Source organism: Mobula birostris, chromosome 13 (genome assembly GCF_030028105.1).
Source record: "Mobula birostris isolate sMobBir1 chromosome 13, sMobBir1.hap1, whole genome shotgun sequence".
In the NCBI taxonomy this organism is placed as follows: Eukaryota; Metazoa; Chordata; class Chondrichthyes; order Myliobatiformes; family Myliobatidae; genus Mobula; species Mobula birostris.
The window spans coordinates 110,933,245-110,956,309 of record NC_092382.1 but is presented as its reverse complement, the minus strand read 5'-3'; the positions used below and the strand labels follow the sequence as shown (position 1 = coordinate 110,956,309).

General features: G+C 47.8%; 2 protein-coding genes across 6 annotated transcripts in view; both read left to right on the top strand.

Annotated features, from left to right (window-relative positions):
• The window catches only part of LOC140207344 (oxidized low-density lipoprotein receptor 1-like), a 172,532-nt gene that overhangs the window by 15,693 nt on the left and 133,774 nt on the right, over positions 1-23,065 (top strand). The gene's annotated exons all lie outside the window — the stretch shown is intronic.
• LOC140207346 (C-type lectin domain family 12 member A-like) overlaps positions 6,594-23,065 on the top strand; it is a 35,433-nt gene continuing 18,961 nt past the window's right edge. Inside the window, exons 1-5 of one of the 5 annotated variants that reach the window (XM_072275893.1) lie at positions 6,594-6,679; positions 8,472-8,564; positions 11,830-11,930; positions 15,727-15,899; positions 22,321-22,409. In XM_072275893.1, coding sequence (XP_072131994.1) covers positions 22,322-22,409 — 88 coding nt within the window. In that variant the 5' untranslated portion in view covers positions 6,594-6,679; positions 8,472-8,564; positions 11,830-11,930; positions 15,727-15,899; position 22,321. Of the gene's footprint in view, positions 6,680-8,471; positions 8,565-11,685; positions 11,931-14,695; positions 14,718-15,726; positions 15,910-22,232; positions 22,410-23,065 lie in introns of those variants that run through there. The other 4 variants (XM_072275891.1, XM_072275895.1, XM_072275892.1 and 1 more) reach the window with 4 other exon arrangements.

The following is a 23,065-nucleotide window of genomic DNA, read 5'->3' as shown; positions in this document are numbered from 1 at the left end:
GAGTATAATAAACTTAAAGAGTTGATTCTGCATGAACAATTTAAAAGAAGCATTCCTGTTGAAGTGAGAACATACTCAAATGAACGGGACACGGCTACATTGCAGGAGATTGCTAAAATGGCTGATGAGTATGTTTTAATTCCCAAGAATAAATTTTCTCCAGGTAATTTTTTTTAAACGAAAAACAGCACAGAGAGTCAAGGTATATCAGAAAGTAAATCTGAAGTTAGTGAGAGAAGTGAGGATGAAGGGAGACATGTGAAGGAAAGACATTTTGTTATTATTATTAATTATTGTAAGAAACATGGACATGCAGTAGCTAATTGCTTCCAATTGAAAAGCAATGAGAAAGAAGTTCTCCCAGATGCATGTGTGCAGAATATGGAAAGGCCTGTAAAGCTACAGGCTTTAGTTAGTATTAATGAAAATTTATCAGAGTCTAACCAAGTTAAGAAGGGATATGAAACTTTTATAACAGAAGGATTTGTATACTTGAAAGAAGGATGCAATTCAGTGCCAATAAGGATGCTTAGAGACACTGGACCTTCGCACTGTCTAATATTAGACAGTGTGCTAAAGTTTAGTGATGAGTCTGACATTGGTGAGGGAAATTATATAAGAGGATTCGGGAGTGTCCTTATGCCAGTACACTTACATCGAGTAAGTTTAGGTTCAGGATTAGTTACAGGGGTTGTCAAAGAAGCACTACAATCCAGTTTACCTGTGAATGATGTTTCTCTTTTGTTAGGGAATGATTTAGCAGGTGGACAAGTTTTTCCTGAAGTGCATTTGACAATAAATTCAAGTTCTTGGAAACCACAGAGGGATTCTAACATAGATTCTTCCTCTGTTGTAACAAGAGCTATGGCTAAAATGACTGAGGTATAGGATTAGATTGTTACCCATGACAGTTCAAGTCAAGATTCGATTTTTGAGGATGTATCAGAAACTTTCTTACCTACATTATTTGATCAGGATTTTGGTGGTAAGTCTGACCAGGAGGATTTGTCTTTATCTCGGAAGGAGATGATAGCAGAGCAAGTCAGAGATCCTGAGATAGTCAAATTAAAAGAACAAGCTCTTCCCGATAGTGAAATTGAAACGGTACCAGTGGGATATTATTTTGAAAAGGGAGTATATTGAAAAAGTGGAGATGGCCTACAATTCCTGCCAGTGAGGAATGGGACGTTAATCATCAGGCAGTAGTTCCTAAAATTTATCGAAATGAGATTTTAACTACGGCTCATAGTATTCCTTCGGGTGGTCATTTAGGTGTAAAGAAAACTATGAACAAAGTTTCTAAATATTTTTAGTGGCCTAGTTTAAGACAAGATGTGGCGACATTTTGTAGAACGTGTCATATGTGTCTTACTCTGGGCAAGCCTAATCAGATTACTCCAGCCAAAACTGTGACAAAGTCTCTTATAAAATGCTTTACTTATTTTGGGTTGCCTGAGGAAATACAATCGGATCAAGGTAGTGATTTTATTTCGGGATTGTTTCAGCAAATAGTTTATAAACTGGGAGCAAACAGATTATTTCATCGGCCTATCATCCAGAATCACAAGGAGCCTTGGAGAGATTTCTTTCTACATTATAAACTTTGATTAGGACATATTGTGTGGAAAATGAAAAGGACTGGGATGAAGGTATACATTTACTACTTTTTGCAGTAGGGAGGCGGTACAGGAATCATTAGATTTTAGCCCTTTTGAACTTGTGTGTGGGCACAGAGTTCGAGGACTTTTGACCTTGTTGAAGGAACAGTGGTTTAATAAGGAGGTACACCCTAATTTGCTAGAATAAGTTTTAAAATTTAAATAAATATTATGTAAAGCATGTAGCGTGGCAAAGGAAAATTTAAAATTAGCTCAAGAGAAGATGAAGACTTGCTATGATAAGGAAGCTAGGATGACGTCTTTAAGCCTGGAGATAAGGTGTTGGTTCTCTTCCCAGTGCAAAGGAACACATTACAAGCTACATTTCATGGTCCTTTAGATTAAATCTAAGGTAAATGATGTGGATAACGTGATAAAAACTCCAGATCAGGGAAAGACAACACAGCTGTGTCATATAAATATGATAAAACGGTATTATGAGAGAGAAGCTGTTACTATAACTGTTGAAATCAACAATGAGTCTGATCTTCATAAAAACTTAATGGATGATTCATCCGAAACTCATTTTAAACCCAACATTATTCAGCTAGGTTGCCAAATGCAAAAAATTCTAGAAAATATTGATGAAAAGTTAGCTCATTTACAGCCAGAGGAGAGAGAGCAGATGGAGCAGTATTTTTTTTTTTTGTATAGAGATTTATTTCCAGACTTTCCTTGAATAACCACCGTAGCTACACATGATGTAGATGATGGAGATGCAAAAGACATAAAACAACATCCGTATCGAATGAACAAGGAAAAGCGTGTACTTGCTGAATGATAGAGAGTGATATTATTAGACATTATAATTCGAATTGGAGTTCACGTGTGTTATGGGGCCTAAGACAGACAATAGTATTAGGTTTTGTCCAGATTACAGGAAGTTAAATGCTGTGACAAAAACTGATGCATATCCAATCCCTAGGGTAGATGATTGTGTGGATAAAGTTGGACAAGCCAAATTCCTGACAAAAATTGATTTGTTAAAAGGTTATTGGTGTGTTCCATTGACGGATAGAGGGAGAGAGATTTCAGCATTTGTAACCCCATCTGGGTTATATGAATATAATGTTCTTCCATTTGGGATGAGGAATGCACCAGGTAGTTTTCAGAGGATGATTAATAGCGTGATTCAGGGATTAAAAGATACTGATGCCTATATTGATGATTTAGTTGCAGGAAATGCTCCGTGTAAAGCACATATTACTGTGGTGGAAAATCTATTTGAGAGACTTTGAAAAGCTAACTTAACTATGAACTCAGCTAAAAGTGAATTTGGTCATGCCACTGTGACCGTTAAGGAAAACACTTCAGGAAACTAAACTCCAATTTAATAACACAGTTTAATGTTACAGGAGTACAATATTTTGCTCATTCATATTAAGGGTAAAGATAATGTGATCGCTGATTGTCTATCTAGATGTTAAATGTACATTTTTTTATGGAGTGGTATTTTAACATTTGCAACACTCCTGCTGTATATTATTTTGTAAAGTGCTTAAAATTAAAGACTGTACATATTGTGCATGTTGTAAATTTTATACCTTTGTGGTTTTATATTTGTTTATATTGTTAATTGTTAAAATTTTGTTCTTTAAGAGACCATTTTTTTGGAGGGAGGTGTTACATACCTCAAGGAGATCTGTGTTTTTTTTTTTGTTAGAATGATGTAGTGGTCTTTTGGAGGTCACCTGATGTAATTTTCCCGCCGTTGTGAGGTCACGTGATAGCCTGTGCACCACGGGTATACAAGGGAGACCTCAGATGACGTAGTTAGTTTTTAAGTTTTAGTTTGTAGTTTTCCAGCTGGAACGCGCGGCTGTGCCTCCGTTTCTGTTGCGTATTTGTTATTATGACGCAGTTTCATTTTTTTAAACGGACTGTACGTTCTGTTGCAAGGTACAAGAGTGCTGGACTGGCAAATTTTGCTAGATGTGTTGCTGTACCTTTTTCCAATAGTACTGGAGAGTGAAGACTGTATCGAAGAACAGGACACGAAAGATTAAGAGCAATTGCTACCGTTCGGCAGTTTAACAAATGACCGACTATATAGAGTCTTTATTGAAGCAGTAGCGACTTACATCGTGTATAACTCATGTCAAAACAGCTAGGAAGTTCATGCGGAATTTGCTCTCTGCAAACTAAGGTCAGCTCCTTTAAGCCATTTATTTCCTGCATCGTGAATCCTTTGGACAAAACCAGCAGGAAAGTCGTGTCTATGAAGAAATCCTTCTACACAGAAGGCTCTCCCAATTGAACGTATAAATCTGTTGGATTATCGAATTTACCACTTTAAGAACTGTATTTCACTTTACCACTTTAAGAACTGTTTTCGTATTTAACGCTTTAAGAATCAGTAGCGAGTGACTATGGTTGAACGGCCGCATAGCTGTTAACTTCCGGTTAAGGTTTTCGTTTGTTTTTTTTTTATTGTTTATCCGTGTTTAATAAATGTTTGGTTGTTTTTTATATAACCTGTCTCGATTGATATTCATTGTTGCCGGTTACGTAACACTTTAAGCAAGTGTTATTATTTTTCAGCAAGTATTATTTTGTTTCTTTTTGTAAATTTTTCGAGTGAAAATAAAAGGAAAGGAGCACCATGTAAAAGTTTGGGCACCCAAGAGATGTGAGCTCTCTGATAAATTTTACCAAGGTCTCAGACGTTAATTAGCTTGTTAGGGCTATGACTCGTTCATAGTCATCGTTAGGAAAGGCCAGGTGATGCAAATTTCAAAGCTTTATAAATGCCTTGACTTCGCAAACTTCGTCCTAACAATCTGCAGCCATTAACTCCTTTAAGCAGCTGCCTGCACATAAAAAAAAAAAAAAGAAATGATGACCACAAAGCAGGAGAAGGCTATCAGAAGACAGCAAAGCGTTTTTAGGTCGCCGTTTTCTAAATTTGTAATGTAATTAAGAAATGCAGTTGTTCGGAACCCACAGGTTTCGTTCACTGTGGACTGTCACTTTAAGAGCGGCTAAGTGAGGCGGGACTATGACGTCAGTCACAGGCTGACACTACAGACCGTCAGCTTAACCAGAGGGAGAGAGAGAGACATTTTTCTTTCTCGCAGTGCAACAGCAGCACAGAGAGAGACAGAGAGAGAGCAAGAGAGAGAGAGAGAGAATATTTTACTTGGGATAACTTTTGGAAAGCTCTGTTGTGCTAACCCTTGCCTGGGTATGTTGTGTGGCAACCACTTGAAGACGATAACCCTGTGACAGGTCACTTTCGGTGATAGCTCCTATGTGGATTTGGAACGATACGACAGACAAGATCTTCGATGACGATACTTTCGTTTACCTGTGAAATTGGACGTAATCAGCTTTTCTCTACGTTTCACCCTGGATTACAAATATGTCTCTCATATCATTCATCCCGTGGATGAACTGAACTTTCCTACTTTACCATCTCAAGACTCTAAGCCTCTGTTTCCCCAAGCTCCACTTAGTTTGGAAGCTATATTTACATATATATGCACATAACACCGTTAACATTTGTTAGATTGGTTAAGTTACGACATTATAAGTAGATGCTAATAAAGACAGTGGTTTTACATTGAAACAAGACAGTGTGAAATCTCTTGCTGCTGGTTTATCTCTAAAACGTTACAGTTCGTAACAAATTGAGTGCTCGTCCGCGAAATGAACAGAAATTGGAGCTTCTTGTTCGATTGATTACCGATCTTATTGGCTACTTCTCTTTTGATTTGCTCAATGGATATTAATACAAATTCTGGAAGCACCAACCCCTGCGGCATGAGAACAAGCCAAAAAAAAAAAGCCATATGCTAATCTCTCAGACTCCTGCAAAGTGACTGCATCCTTTTCATCTAAATATACCTTTTATGTTATGAGGGGCGCACCTCTTAAATTCTTCAGTTAAGAACAACTCTTTCAAGCTGTTAAAATCATCATTCAGATTTTTAGATGTGCACCACCAGTCAAAACACACACACTTTTCATAAGCAAATTGCATGTGAGTGTAGTTAACAGGTTTTCACAAATTTCTAAACTTTGCCTATAGGCTTCTGGAACCAATTCATAGACTTTAAGTACAGTCCGTTTCATTGTCTCATAAATAACTGCATCTCCCATTGCTAAGGCAGAGTAAACTTGTTGAGCCTTACCCCGTAATTGCACTCGGTAACAAAAGAGACCAGCTTTCTTTCGGCCAGTTTTGACTCTGAGCCACTTTCTCAAGATTATCCTGTCTATTCACCTGACTGACCTTCTTGTCATCTTTGCTGCACAGTATCTTCGACTTATTTCTATTTTCCTCTTCCTCGACCCTAACACCCTGGTTTCCTTCCCCCTGCCAACTTAGTTTAAACCCTCCCTGACAGATCTATTAAACAATCCTTCCAGGATTATGGTACCCTTTGAGTTCAGGTGTTACCCATCGTTTTTCTATAAGTCATACCTCCCCCAAAATAGATCCCAATGATCCAAGAATTTTAAGTCTTGCCCCCTGCACCAGTTACTTTGTCACACATTCATCTGCTTAATTCTGATACTCATACCTTCATTAGCGCGTGGCTCAGTCAGTAACCCTGAGATTATTACTCTGGAGGTCCGGCTTTTCAATTTTCTTTCTGTCTCCCAGTAGCCTAATGAAGCGGTGAGGTGTGTGGAGAGAGGGGGTAAGGTTGAGGAAAGGTGGAAGGTAGGAGGGAAAGGGAGAGTGGGATATTGGGGGAAATGGGAGAGTGGGGGGAGGATGGAGAAGGAGAACGAGAAAGTGTGAGAGAGAGAGAGAGATGAGATTGCCATGGAACTGCTCAATCTCTCTGCTCCCCGCACTTCCTCTACCTGCTCTCGGTTCCTCTCGTTACCAGCTGTCCATCTGGTGTTTTCTGTTAGCGGTCAAACTGCCTTCTCAGCACGGGCTTCCTCTGCCAACGGCTCCTTCCCCTTCCTCAGCTCAGAGACGCAGAGAGCCCTGAACAAGATGGACGAGGACAACATTTACGTGAATGCGAAGTTCGCAGAAACGGGCCCACAGTCTCCTTCCAACGGTGAGTGGGGCAGAAAAAACGGGGAGGGGGGGAGAGGGCTCCATTCTGTGTTTGATCCCGGCTGTGTGCGATCGGACGGGTGGAGGGAGCCTCACTGACTCTCACTGTTCTGTCCTCAGCTGAACGGATGGGAGAGACGATGAGGAGGGAGCTCTGTTGCAGGGCTGGTGAGGAGACTGCACTCGGGGAAGGGGCGCGGAGGCAGCGCCGGGGAGGGGCGGTATACCGGGAGATCTATGGAATAGGGCGAAGAGAGAGTGTTGTGGCAGGTGTCAGTGAAGAGAGAATGTCTAAAGCAGGGCAGCGTGGAGGTAGTACCGTGGGAGGGGTGTTGAGCAGGGGCATTGAGAAAGGAGCTCTGTGGGGATGGGCGGAGAGTAGGAAACACCGATGGAGGACTGATGAGGACAGAGGACAGTGGGAGGGGCGCTGTGTAAAATGTTAACCTCATTCTACTCTTTCTTACCCCATTCTCTATTCTCTCTCGCCCTCTCCGCCTCTCTCTTCCCCTCTTCTCGCTCCCCTCTTTCTCCCACTACCTCCCCCTCTCTCTCCCCCACGTTCTCGCCCCTCGCTCTCTTTCATCCTCTCTTTCCACTTTCTCTCACGCCTTCTCTCCCTCTTTTCCTCTTCTGTCTCGACGTTTTCATTTCTTCCTGTTGTCTCCGTCCATCTTTCAACCCTTTCTCTCCTGTCTCTTTCCCTCCTCTCCATCCTTCTCCCCACACTACCATTCATTCGCTTTCACTCTCTCACTGCCCAAACGCTCTACCCTCTCCCCCTATCACACCACCCCTCTTCCCGCGCCCGCTTTCCTTTTGTGTCCGCACACTATTTGCTTCCTCTCACCCTCTCGCTCCCTGCTGTCACTCTCCATCTATCTCCCTGTTCATCCCCTCTCGCTGCGCCCCACCCCCCTTTTTTCCACTCATTCCACACTCCACACACTCTCAGACGGGAAGTAGGGTGGGGAAGATGAGGCGAGCTGTCGTGAAAGGGGCTTCGGGTATTTGAATCAATGGGTTCTCTTCCAAAGAAGCGGCAATCGGTGCAGAAAAGACGGTTTCAATTCAATACAAGTTGCATTGCAATTCAACCATACATGAATACTCATCAATACAGTCAAACGAGTCTGTGTTACTCCCGGGCACAGATGCCCAACACAAAACCAACGGCCACACAACGGCACAAAACACACATGACATGTTGAGGATAGAGAGATAACAAGCGGATTTACGATATCAGTAAAATACATTGATGCAATATGTATGCATTTCATACATTATTTCATGAGTACCTCAGACTGAGGGGAGAGTTGATACAGAGCCATATCATTACAAGAGACAGAGATAGACGAGGCAACCGGCGGATTTCCACCCCGAAGAGAAATGTCTAAAAGCACGGAGTGGAAGCTGAGAGGGGACATCTTTACAGGAGATAAGATGGCACGTTTTGTTTACACAGAGAGCATGGGTGATTGGAATATGCTGTCCGGGGTGGTGGTGAAGGCAAATCGATAGAGGCGTTTAATTGGCTCTTTGACGGCCACGTGGATGTGCGGGGATTTTAGGGAGATGAACATTATGTAGGTAAAAATGATTTAGGTATAAAGTATAATAGGTCTAACAAATATTTTGTGCCGAAGGGTCCGTTATGTTCTGCGATTTTCGCTCACTGCTCTGCATACGCGAAAGAGGGAGATTTGAACTCAGATGGTGGGAAGAGCAGGGGTGGGGTAGATCAGGGAATATGATGATGGATTGACAAAGACACGTAACAATTTTTTCCACAGACGACATGGGCAGTGAACGACCCACAAGGAGAGGCAGATTAGATTCAAGCAAATGGCTAATCTGCGTTTTAACAGCGACCCTCGTTATCACGGGTATCTGCTGAAGGATTCATGGAGAGTTGAGCACCCGTCGGAACGATCAAACCGCAGGGAATAAAAATGGCCACTGTAACAGCGACATATCCCAACATTTCCCAAAAGCACCCTTTACGGTGATATCAACACACCCCTCACTATGGTGCTAACGGGTCTCTCAGCAAGACCACGACTCACCCCTCACCGTGACACCGACACAACCCCCACCAACACATCTCTCAACATTATACCGTTATATCTCTCAACCTGATGCCAACACACAATTGTAATAACAATTCACGGTAACACTGTCACGCCCCTCGCCGTGGAACCGACACGTCACGCACTGTAATGTGGACACCTCCCTCACTGTGACACAGACACGTCCGTAACTTTGAAGCCGCCTCATCGCCTATCATGACAGTAACAGCCGCTCCACAGAAACACCGACATAACAGTCACGGTCACAAAGACACATCCCTCACCGAGACACCGACAAGCCCCTCAATGCGTCACCCACTCAGTCGTCACAGTGACAACGACACTTCTCATACTGTGACACGGGCGCATCCACCGTGACCACAACAGGTCCTTCTCCGTGACACAGACATAACCCTTACCGTGACATTGACATTTTTCCCACTGCAGCACCCATCCACCGCACACTATGTCACAGACACTACTCTCACTGCAACACCGACACACCTCGCACCGTGACCCTGACATATCTCTTACTGTGACACAGAGATACATCGCGATGTGACCCGCTACACCTCTCACATGGACCCAGAAACGCCTATCACAGTGACAGCTACACATCTCTCACTGAAACACCGACTGGCTGTGACAGGGAATCGATTATCATCGCGATACTGACGCAGCCTCCATCGTGACACCAATAAAAATCTCGCTGGTACCTTGATATACCCCTCAGCGTGTCGCAGACACGTACCTCACGGTGGCGTCGACGCCCCTCACTGTGCCACCAGCACATCCCTCACTGTGACACCTTCACCACGTCACTGACACACCACCCCTACCTTCATTCCGCCGCTCCGTATCCGTGTGACCTACTCCGTCCCTTAAACCGCAGCTCGTCTTGGTCAACATCTCCTTCTCCTATATTACTCCCTTTCTCTGTCTCACACACACCTTACACAACACCCATGCCCTTTCCGTCAGTCCCCCCTCCCTTACAGGCGATCCCGGTCACCGTGACTCATCCTCTCCGCGACACACTTCCCTTCTCCCTTATCCCCTGCCATCCTTGCGCCTCTCCCCATCTCCGTTACCTGCTCAATGCCCTTAAAATTTTCCTCATCTGCATTTCCACCCCATTCGTCTCCCTTTCTGCGTTGAGAAGCAATTGTGGGGACTGTGAGTGAGAGATGGCGTCTGGTGTTACACCTCTCCCCTTCCACCGGATATCTATCACCAGGTTCTGAGCCTCGCCAAGCTCTGCACGCACAGGGCGGTCACGTGGTGGAACAACACTTACATCAGTGACTGCAGTTTCACCACCCTTTACCTGGCCTCCTCTCTCCTCCCCTTCCTTCCTCTTCTCGCAGCACACCACCCGGTCACACACACACACCATCTCCGAGAAACACACACAACTCGAGAGTACTGGAACGCCGCAGTGCTGGGTATTGGTGAGTGGGGAGATCGGGAGACGGAGGGAGCTGCGCACTTTTTCTGACTCCGGTGCAGTGTGCTGCGATGGTGGGGGAGGTACTTCACATGTCTGACACCGGGGTTCGATGGGGTAATAATTAGGGAGCTTTCCGATTGTCTGACCAAGGGAGTGTGTTTTGGGACGGCGTGGAGGGAGCTTCACTCCGTGTCTTAACAGGGAGGTCTGTGATAGGACAGTGTGAAGGGAGCTGCACTCTCTGTCTATCCCCGAGAGTGTGTGAGGGACGGTGTGGAGGGAGATTCACTATCTGTCTGTCCCCGAGGGTGTGTGAGGGACGGTGTGGAAGGAAATTCACTCTCTGTCTGTCCGCGGGAGTATGTGATTGTTCATTGCGTAGGGAGCGTCACTCAGTGTCTGATGCTAGGAGTGTGTGATGGGATTATAAGGGGGTGTATTGTTCTGCCTGTGTCTCATAGTCATAGGTCAGAGGATTTCGGCGGTTAAATAGACTCTAAACACCGATAGGGAGCAAAAAGATGGTAACACACTCGTTCTGCTCTAGAGGCTGCAATCTGAACACCTTTTCGGTGGCCTCCACTCTCCTCCCCTTCTTTCCTCTTCCCTCAGCACATCATTCCTTCCCTATATATGTTAAGTGGGCGAGTGAGCAGCCGGAGATCCTGGTCCGTATCGGTAACAATGACATCGGTTTGAATAGAGAGGTGGTTCTTCAAACTGAGGTCAGGAATTTAGCCAATAAATTAAATGACTTGGCCACTGCCCGTCCCAGTGAGGCCACACATGGGAATACAATATTATTTAGCACGTGTGTCCTTTGGTGTAGGTGAGAGGGCTTCAAAATTTTAATTCATGGTGGGTTTTTTTTTCCAAGGAAGGTGGGATCAGTACAGAAGAGATGGAAGCCAGTTTACAGATAAACTGGTGGTGAACTAATATCCAGCGGGAAAGTTTGCCAGGACTGCGCATGAAAGTTTTGTGGAGACTTGTTAAACTCGAGTTGCACTCGGAGTTTCAGAGCAGATAGCGGAGTCGGTGTGGAGATAGATGTTGTAAAGACCTCAGACAAAGGCAGGAAACACAAGATTGAGCATGAGGCCACGAGTGTGCTGAGCTGCGTACATTGTTCCGGAGCATTAGAGGATCAGAGGAGAGACATGATCAAGGTCGATATCATGCAGATAAACACAGATCGACCAAACACCCGGTGTGTTTCTCCCCCAGGACTGGGATGTCTAATAGCAGAGTGTTTAAGATGACAGGGGGCAGGTTTATAGGTGATTTGAGGGGCAAGTCTTTGTTTACATATAGAGCCTGTTTGACTGGAATGTGCTGTCAGGGCTAGCGGCGGAGGCAGGTCAATAGAGGCGTTTAACGGTTGTTTGAAAGACAGGTGGGAGTGCAGGCGATGGACGGAGACGGACATTGTCGTGGAAGAGACCATTTAGTTTGATTGGTATAGGACAAGAACGAGAGCTGAAGGGTCTGTATTCCTCTGTAATTAACGTTCACTGCTCTGCAGTAGGGGAAGAAAGTGACCTGAACTCAGATGGTGGGAAGAGCAGGGGTGGTGTAGATCAGGGAATGTGACGATGGATTGACAAAGACAAGGAATGATCTTTTCCACAGACAACACGTGCAAGGAGAGACAGATTCAGACTCAAGAATATGGCTAATCTGCGTTTTAACAGCGATCCTCATTATCACCGGCAACGGCTGGAGGCTTCATGGTGAGTTTAACACCGGTCGGAACGACCAAATCGCACACGATAAAAATGGCAACTGTAACAGGGACATATTCCCGACATTACCCCGAAACACACATCACCGTGATACCAACACACCGCTCACTGTGGCCGTGACGGGCCGCTAAGCATGAAGACGACACCCCTCAACGTCATCCGACACAACCCCCACCAATACATGATACAGACATATCCCTTAACCCGATTCCACCACACAACCCAATGAAATAATGATTCGCAGTAAATGTGATCCTCCCTCCACACCGTCCCATCACACACTCCCGGGGTCAGACACAGAGTGAATCTCCCTCCGCACCGTCCCATCACACCCTCCCGGGGTCAGACACAGAGTGAATCTCCCTCCACTCCGTCCCGTCACATACTCCTGGGGTCAGACACAGACTGAATCTTCCTCCACATCGTCCCATCACACACTCCCGGGTCAGACACAGAGTAAATCTTCCTCCACATCGTCCCATCGCACGCTCCCGGGGTCACACACAGAGTGAATTCCCTGCACACTGTCCCATCACACACTCCCAGAATCAGACACAGAGTGAATCCCCTCCATAATGTCCCATCACACACTTCAGGGGTCAGACACAGAGTGAATCTCCCTCTCCGCCGTCCCATCAGAGTGAATCTCCCTCCGCACCGTCCCAGCACACATTCCCGGGGTCAGACACAGAGTAAATCACCTTCCGCATGGTCCCATTACACACCCCGGGGTCAGACACAAAGTGAATCTCCTTCCACAACGTCCCATCACACACTACCGGGTCAGGCACAGAGTGAATCTCCCTCCAAACCGTCCCATCACACACTCCCGGGGTCAGGCACAGAGTGAATCCCCTGCACACTGTGCCATCACACACTCCGGGAGTCAGATACCGAGTGAATCCCCTCCATACTGTCCCGTCACACACTTCCGGGATCAGACACAGAGTGAATCTCCCTCCCCGCTGTCCCATCACACACTACCGGGTCAGGCACAGAGTGAATCTCCCTCCACACCGTCCCAGCACACATTCCCGGGGTCAGACACAGAGTAAATCACCTTCCGCATCGTCCCATTACACACCCCGGGGTCAGACACAAAGTGAATCTCCTTCCACAACGTCCCATCACACACTACCGGGTCAGGCACAGAGTGAATCTCCCTCCAAACCGTCCCATCACACACTCCCGGGGTCAGGCACAGAGTGAATCCCCTGCACACTGTGCCATCACACACTCCGGGAGTCAGATACCGAGTGAATCCCCTCCATACTGTCCCGTCACACACTTCCGGGATCAGACACAGAGTGAATTTCCCTCCACACCGTCCCATCAGACACTCCCGGGGTCAGACACAGAGTGAATCTCCCTCCCCGCTGTCCCATCACACACTACCGGGTCAGGCACAGAGTGAATCTCCCTCCACACCGTCCCATCACACATTCCCGGCGTCAAACACAGAATGGAGCGCCCTACACACCGTCCCAGCACACACTCCCGGGGTCAGACACAGTGTGAATCTCCGCCCAAACCGCCCGATCACACACTCCCGGGGTGAGACACAGAGTGATTCTCCCTCCATACCGTCCCATCACACACTCGCGGGGTCAAACGCAGAGTGGAGCTGCATCCACACCGTCCCATCACACACTCCCGAAGTCAGGCACAGAGTGAATCCCCTGCACACTGAGCCACCACACACTCCCGGAGTCAGACACAGAGTGAATCCCCTCCATACTGTCCCGCAACACACCTCCGGGGTCAGACACAGAGTGAATCTCCCTCCACACCGTCCCATCACACACTCCCGGGGCAGACACAGAGTGAATCTCCCTCCATACCGTCCGATCACACACTCCCGGGATGAGACACAGAGTGATTTTCGCTCCACACCATCCCATCACACACTCCCGGTGTCAGGCACAGAGTGAATCTCCCTCCATACCGTCCCGTCACACACTCGCGGGGTAAAACACAAAGTGGAGCTCCATTCACACCGTCCCATCACACACTCTCGGGGTCAAACACAGAGAGGAACTACTGCGCATCTTCCTATCACACTCACCCGAGGTCAGAACCAGACTGAAGTTCCCTCCATGCTGTCCCATCACACACTCCCGGGGTCAGACACAGAGAGAATGTCCATCCGCACCGTCCCATCACACAATTCTGGAGTCAGTCACAGAGTGAATCTCCCTTCACACCGTCCCATCAAACACTTCTGGGGTCAGACACAGAGTGAATATCCCTCCACACCATCCCATCGCACACTCCCGGGGTCAGTCACAGAGTGAATCTCCCTCCGCACCGTCCCATCATACCACCCCCCCCACCCCCCCCCGGATCAGACACAGAATGAAGTTCCCTCCAGAGCGTCCCTTCGCACACTCACGGAGTTAGTCACAGAATGAAGCCCCTTACACACCGTCCCATCACACACTCTCGGGGTCAGACACAAGTGAATCGTCCATCCGCACCGTCCCATCACACACTCCCGTGGTCAGACATATCGTGAAGCCCCCTCCACAGCGCTGGTGTTCGGTCTGCTAATTTCCACCGGATATCGATTTCTCGGTTCTGCGTTTCTCTACCGCCTCTGTGTGTGCAGGCCGGTCGTGTGGTTTCACACCACTTCCTCCCAGTGCTCCAAACTCACCACCCCTTCTCAGCACACCCTGTCCTCCCCCAACCTCCTCAGTATTACAGCTGGTCACAAACACATTTTATCTCTGAGACAGAAAAATAATTAGAGACTAAAGAAACGCTAAACTGATGGTGAGTGTTGAGAGGGGAGAGAGGGAGTAAAGAGGGAAATATGTTCTGTTTCTGAATCCGTTGGTGTGTGATGGGACGGTGTGGAGGGAGATTCACTCTGTGTCTGACCCCGGGAGTGGTTGTTCAGACAGTGCTGTGGCGCTCTCTCTCTCTCTCTCTCTCTCTCTCTCTCTCTCTCTCTCCCCCTCTCCCTCTCTCTCTCTCTCTCTCTGTCACACACACACACACACACACACAGAAAGCCTCTCCAGCACATCGCGTCCCGCACCACCACCACTTTAGCCACTACCATCCCCCCCCGCCCCCCCGCCATTTCCTTTCACCTTCCCCCTTACGATCTGTGCAGAATGTAACTAATCCGTTTGTAGAGTGCGCGGCACCTTTCCGGGGAACGATCGGGTCACATTTCAGTCCAGTGAACGTTCATTCTGAACGGGGGAGAGTGGGAAGGGAGATAGTACGGTAGAGAGGGTGGAGAGACAAAAGAGAAGGTTTCATGAGGAGGGCAGTGAGATGGAAAATCATTGGTGGGAGAGGGATTGGAGGAAAGAAAAGAGAGCTGGACAGAGGAGCGAAATTGAAGCGGGTTGTCCCGGGGACGTATTTTCTAGAGCACAGAGGGTCTGAAGCCCCGGCGACAAGCAGAGCAGTGGGAGCGCTGACGCTCAAACCAGGAACCACCTGGAATTTGGGGTTGATCTGTGTGGAGGGAGTTTCACTGTGTGTCTGGTCCTGAGGAATGCGTGTTGGGACAGCGTGCAGGGAACGCTGACCCCGGGAGTGCGAGAGAATGGGAAGGGAGAAAGGAGGGTAGAGAGTGTGGAGAGATGGAAAGAGAAGGCTCAGTGAAGAGGGCAGTAAGAATGCAAGGCAAACCGAGAGAGGGCAGAGTGAGGGAGGGAGCTGGAGAGAGGAGCGAAATTGAAGCGGAGAAGGTACATTCATCAAAGCGGCCGTTGTCAGAGCCGATAAGGAGAGGACTCGTGAGCTATTGCAGTTGTTTTTAAAGGGCCGAACAATTGGAATCGGAGGAGCTGACGACAGCCGGTCAGTTAGACCACCATTAAACCAGTTTCGTCTGGCGAAGTGGCCATCGTCGGAGCGGCCATCGTCGGAGTGGACTGAGTCAGAGTTGGACGGATTTGGCTCAACAGGCTTCGGCGTAAACAAGCAGAGGCGATGGTAGGTTCCGGTAAGCTGTTGTTGTTGTTGTTGTTTTCTCATTAGATTTCTTTTTTAACTAGTAAGTTTAGAGAGACTGTCAGGCAGGATGTTGGAATGCTCCTCTTGCAGGATGTGGGAAGTCAGGGAGACCTCTGGTGCCCCTGAAAACGACACCTGCAAGAGGTGCATCCAGCTACAGCTCCTAAACAAACCGAGTTAGGGGACTGCAACGGGAACTGGATGACCTCCGGATCATTCGGCAGAATGAGGTGTTTATAGACAGTAGGTTCAGGGCGGTAGTCACGCCAAAGGAGCAGTACACAGGTAATTGGGTTACCGTCTGGAGTGGGAAGGGGAAAAGCCTGGCAGAGCAGGGTTCCCCTGTGGCCATTTCCCTCAACAACAAGTAGAAACGTTTGTATACTGATTTGGTGACTTACCTGGGAGAAGCAGCGGCAGCCGGATCTCTGGCATTGAGTCTGGTTCTGCAGTGCAGAAGAAAGGCTGGAAGAAGAAGAGAGTGGTACTGATAGGGGACCCGATAGTTAGAGGTACAGATAGGAGATTCTGTGGTAGTGACAGAGACTCCCGGATGCTTTGTTGCCTCCTGGGTGCCATGGTCAGGAATGTCTCTGATCGCCTGCACAGCATTCTCAAGTGGGAGGGTGATCAGCCACATGTCATGGTACACATCGGTACCAATGACGTATGAGGAAAAAGTGAGAGGGTCCTGAAGAGTGAATATAGAGAGTTTGGTAGGAAGGTAAAAAGCAGGACCTCGAGGGTGGTAATCTCAGGATTGCTACCTGTGCCACGGGCCAGTGAGGGTAAGAATAGGATGCTCTGGAGGATGAACACGTGGCTGAGGAAGGTCCTAAGACAAAAAGAGCAAAAGTCGGCCATTCAGCCCATCGAGCCTGATCCGACATTTTATCATGAACTGATCCATTCTCCCATTTAGACCAACTCCCCCGCCTTCTCACCATAACCTTTGATGCCCTGGCTACTCAGATACCTATCAATCTCTGCCTTAAAAACACCCAATGACTTCGCTTCCACTGCCGCCCGTGGCAACAAATTCCATAGATTCACCACCCTCTGGCTAAATATATATATATATTCGCATCTCTCTTCTGAATGAGTGTCCTTCAATCCTTAAGTCATGCCCTCTCGTACTAGACTCCCCCATCATGGGAAGCAATTTTGCCATATTCAGTCTGTCAATGCCTTTTAGCATTCGAAATGTTTCTGTGAGGTCTCCCCTCATTCTTCTAAACTACAACGAGTACAGTCCGAGAGCGGACAAACGTTCCTCATATGTTAACCTTCTCATTCCCGGAACCATTCCAGTGAATCTTCTCTGAACTCTCTCAAACTTCAGCACATCGTTTCTTAAATAAGGAGTCCAAAACTGCTCACAATACTCCAAGTGAGGACTTACCAGTGTCTTATAAAGCCTAAATATCACATCCCTGCTCCTATACTCTATTCCTCCGGAAATGAATGCCAAAATTGCATCCATTTTTTTCAACACCGACTCAACCTGGAGGTTAGCCTTAGGGGTATCCTGCACGAGGACTCCCAAGAGGAGAGACGGGTTACATCTGAACCACAAGTTGACCAATATCCTTGCAGGGAGGTTTGTCAGTGCCACTGGGGCGGGGGGGGGGGATTTAAATTAGATTTGCAGGGGGGCGGGAACCAGAGTTGCAGAACAGATAGTGCAGCAGGGATGAAAAGAAATTATGTGAAAAATTCATGCAAGGTCACAAATAGAAGCGTTGTGTATGGTGGTAATGATCTTCTGAGGTGTGTCTATTTCAATGCAAGGTGTATTGTGGGGATGGCTGACGAGCCGAGGGCATGCATTGATACATGGAATTACGACATTATAGCCGGGCTGGACTCCAAATTTTGAAGAAATGAGAAGGGATATAAAAACCGTGGATTAGCACAGATTGTTCACTGGCAAGGATGTGATTGGTAAGTGGGAGGCCTTCAAAGGAGAAATTTGGAGAGTGCAGAGTTTGTATGCTCCTGTCAGGATTAAAGTCAAAGTGAGGAAGAGTAAGGAACTTTGATTCCAGAGGGATATTGGAACTCTGATTAAGAGAAACGGAGAGATGTCTGCATGTATAGCAGACAGGGAGTAAATAAGGTGCTTGAGGAGTATAAAAAGTGCAAAAAATACCGAAGATAGAAAACAGGAGGGCTAAAAGAAGACGTGAGTTTGCTTTGGCAGTCAAGGTGGAGGATAATCCAAGGAACTTCTCCAGGTATACTAAGAGCAAAATGATAGTAAGGGATAAAATCCGTCCTCTTAAAGATCAGTGTAGACGGTTACGTGTGGAACCAAAAGAAATGGGCGACATCTGAAATGTTTTTTGCATCTGCATTTACTAACAAGACTGGTATGGAGTCAAAGGTAATAATGTAAACAGTAATGAAGACATGTAACCTGTATTGATTGAAGAAGAGCAGGTGCTTGCTATCCTGAGACAAATCAGAGTAGATAAATCCCCAGGAACTGATGGAGTATTCCCTCGGACCTTGAAGGAGACTGGTGTTTGAAATTGCAGGGGCCCTGGCAGATATATTTAAAATGTCGGTATCTATGGGTGAGCTGCCGGAGGATTGGAGGGTGGCTCATGTTGTTCCGTTGTTTAAAAATGACTCCGAAAGCAATCCGGGAAATTATAGGCCGGTAAGTTTGACGTCGGTATGAAGTAAGTTATTGGAGGCAGTACTAAGGGACAGAATCTACAAGCATTTGGGTAGACAGGGACTCATTAGGGAGAGTCAACATGGCTTTCTGCGTGGTATCTCATATTTAACAAATCTATTCGAGTTTTATGAGGAGGTTACCAGGGAAACGGATGAAGAGAAGGCAGTCGAATTTGTCTACATGGACTTCAGTAAGGCTTTTGGCAAGGTCCCGTATAGGCGGTTAGTTCGGAAGATTCAGTCGTTCGGTATACATGGAGAGGTAGTAAATTGTATTAGACATTGGCTCAATGGAAGAAGCCAGAGAGTAATCGTGGAAGATTGCTTCACTGAGTGGAGGCCTGTGACTAGTGGTGTGCCTCAGGGATCAGTGCTGGGTCAATTGTTATTTGTCATCTATATCAGTGATCTGGATGATAATGTGGTAAATTGGATCAGCAAATTTGCTGATAATAGTAAGAGTGGAGGTGTAGTAGACAGTGAGGAAGAATTTCAAAGCTTGCAGATGTATTTAGACCAGCTGGGAGAAAAAAACGACTGTTTAATACAGACAGGTATGAGGTATTGTACTTTGGAAGGTGATACCAGGGTAGGAAATACAAGGTAAATAGTCGGGCTCTGAGGAGTGCAGTAGAACAGAGGGATCTGGGAATACAGATACAAGACAAAAAACAGAGGACATGGGTTAAGTGTGATGTGGGAAATGTTTAAAAGGAACGTGGGGTGGGGTCTTCACACAGAGAGTGGCGGGAGTGTGGATGAAGTGTTAAATGCGGGGTCACTTTAAACATTTAAGAAAGACTTGGACAGGTACATGGACCGGATGTGCATGGACAGATATGGTAGAGGTGCAGGTCAGAAGGACTAGGCAGAAAAATGGTTCGGCACAGACAAGAAGGGTCAAAAGGCCTGTTTCTGTGCTGTAATGTTCTATGGTTCTATGGAGGGAGCTTCACTCTGCTTATGACGCCAGGAGTGTGTGATGGTCGGTGTAGAGGGAGCTTCGCTCTGTGTCTGACCCTGGGAGAGTGTAATCGGACGGTGTGGAAGGAGCTTAACTCTGCGTCTGACCCTGGGAGTGTGTGATGGGACGGTGTAGAGGGAGCTTCACTATGTGGCTGACCCCGGGAGTGTGTGATGGGGAAGTGAGGAGGGAGTTTCACTCTGTGGCTGTCGCAGGGATTGTGTGATGAGACTGTGTGGCGTGAGCTACCTCTGTGTCTGTTTCTGGAAGTGCGTGATAGGACAGTGTGGCGGGAACTTTACTCTGTGTCGGATCCCGACAATGTGTGATCTGACGGTGTAGAGGGAGCTTCGCTCTGTGTCTGACCCTGGGAGAGTGTAATCGGACGGTGTAGAAGGAGCTTCACTCTGCGTCTGACCCTGGGAGTGTGTGATGGGACGGTGTAGAGGGAGCTTCACTCTGTGTCTGACCCCGGGACTGTGTGATGGGACGGTGCGGAGGGAGATTCACTTTGTGTCTGACCCCGGGAGTGTGTGATGGGACGGTGCGGAGGGAGATTCACTCTGTGTCTGACCCCGGGATTGTGTGATGGGACGGTGTGGAGGGAGATTCACTCTGTGTCTGACCCCGGGAGTGTGTTGGGACGTTGTGGATGGAGCTTCACTCTGTGTCTGACCCCGGGAGTGTGTGATGGGACGGTGCGGAGGGAGACTCACTCTGTGTCTGACCCCGGGAGTTTGTGATGGGACGGAGTGGAGGGAGATTCACTCTGTGTCTGACCCCGGGAGTGTGTTGGAACGTTGTGGATGGCGCTTCACTCGGTATCTGACTCCAGGAGAGTTTGTTCTGCCGATGCCGAGGCTCCCTCCCTCCCTTTCTCTCTCTTCTCTCCGTCTCTCTCCCTCTCCCTCTCTCTCTCTCTCTGTCTCCCTCCCAGAACACACAGATACACACACACACAGATACACACACACACACACACACACACACACACACGCACACACACACAGACACACACACACACACACACACACACACACACATACATACACACACACATACACACACACACATACACACACACACACACACACACATACACACACACACACACACACACACACACACACACACACACACACACACACACAGGCGCCCCAGCACATCGCCACGCAAGCCACCACCATCTTCTCCAACCTTCCACCGTCAGTTCCAAACCCCGCTTCTCCTGTTGCCTCCGCCCTTACTGACTGTGGGGAATGTAACCGATCCCCGCTGTTCAGCAGGCGGCAACTTTCCTGGAAACGACCCTGTCACAGTTCCGTGAGGTGAAAGCTCAGTTCGCGGCGCAGGGAATGGGCAGAGAGAAGGTGGTGTTCAGAGTGTTTGGGGACAGAAAGAGAAGGCTTAGTAAGGAAGGAAGTGAGATGGAAAGGCACACGGCGAGAGAGTGTCCAGAGAGAGAGAGAGAGAGAGAGAGTGAGTTGCGAACCTCAAGCGGGATAGGTACATTCATGGGGATAGATAGGGAGACAGTGAAAGGGATAGGCTGAAGGTAATGGAGGGTGTTTGAGAGAGCTCCTGAACTCCCTCTTATGGGCTGACGTCCCAGCTATTTTTGTTTTCTCTGTTTTGATCAGGAACCAGTCAGTTTGCCGCACGCTTTGAAGACTTCTCGGAAATACTGATAACCATCAAAATATGTTCTAATTGGAGATAAGAGTCAAACCTTAGATACCGATCAGCGTGCGTTGGTTTCCTGTAAACTTCAATATCCACATACCTACTTTCTTTGTTAAACACTGCGTAGTCTAAAAATGGCAATCTGTTTTTAGCGAATTCTTCTGGTGTAAATTTGGTGCAGATTTGGGAGAGAGAGGGAGAGAGAGAGAGAGAGAGAGAGCGAGGGGGGAGGGGAGACTGTGAGGAGTTGTTCATTTCACTCGGAGGGAGGGTGCTGACATGCTTCGGTGGGTGTTGGGTGTTTATCCTGGGTCCGTGGTTTCTCACACACAGAGTGTCTGAATCCCCGGCGATGAGCAGAGCAGTGGGAGGGTCCAACGATCAAACAGGTAACCAAACGCGGGTGGGGAGAGGCTGGGTGGAGGGAATACACTTCTAACGTCAATAGCGGCTCTGCATGAGTGACACATATCGCCCCTTCTTCCAACCCTTCTTCACTCATTGCATCCCTCTCTAAACCAATCTTCCACACCTTTCTCCCTCCCTTCTCTTTCTACCCCCTCCATCGTCCCTCCCCTGCATCCCTCCTCCCTCTCTGTAGCACTCTCTCTCCTCCCACTCATACTCTTCGCCCCCTCCATGTCCCTTTCTCTCTCTCTTTTTTCTTCCCCCGTCAGCTCGCCCTCTGCTTGCTCCCTCTCTTTCCGAAATTCTCTTCAAATATGCCCCGCTGTTTCCATCTCTCTATACCCACTCTTTCCTACATCTGCCCCCCCTCCGATCCCCTCTCTCTGTCCTCTGTCACCCATTTCTCTCTCTCCGACCTCCCACAACTTTCCCTCATTCTCTCCTCCCCCTCTTTCTCCCCACTTTCACACCTCCTCCACCCACCACTCTCACCTCTCGAAAACACGCATTCTCACACAGTCTCCGTCCGGCCCGGTACTTCCTCCACTGCTCTCGACCTTTCTCTTTAACAGCCATTCATCTGGTGTTTGCTCGTGTCGGTCTGACCCCGTGTCAACACGGGCTTCCTCTGACAGCAGTTGCTTCCCCTTCTGAACCCAGAATGCAGAGAATTCGCGACAGGATGGACGACAGCGAGACTCACAGCAATATAAATTTCACAAACAGGGACTCACGGTGTCCTTCTCGAGGTGAGTGGGGAACGGAGACGGAGGGAGCGAGTTTTACTCTGTGTCTGGCCCCGGGAGTGTGTGATGGGTCGGTGTGGAAGGAGATTAAATTTGTGTCTGACCCCTGATGTATGTGATGGGACGTTGTGGAGGGAGACTCACTCTGTGTCTGACCCCGGGAGTGTGTGACGGGACGGTGTAGAGGGAGACTCACTCTGTGTCTGACGCCGGGAGTGTGTAATGGGACGGTGTGGAGGGAGATTCACTCTGTCTCTGATCCCGGGAGTTTGTGATGAGACGGTGTGGAGGGAGCTTCACTCTGTGTCTGACCCCGGGAGTGTCTGATGGGACAGTCTGGAGGGAGATTCACTCTGTGTATTATCCCGGGAGTATGTGATGGGACGGCATGGTGGGAGGTTCACTCTCTGTCTGACCGCGGGAGAGTGTGATGGGACGCTGTGGAGGGAGCAAATCTCTGTGTATGACCCCGCAAGTGTGTGGTGGGACGGTGTGGAGGGAGATTAACTCTGTGCCTGACCCCGAGAGTGTGCTATGTGAGCTTGTGAGAAAGCTTTATTCTGTGCCTCACCCCGGGAGTGTGTGCTTGAATGGTGTGCAGGGAGCTTCAATATTTGTTTTCGATCCCGGAAGTGTGTTCTGTGAAGTTGTGGAGGTAG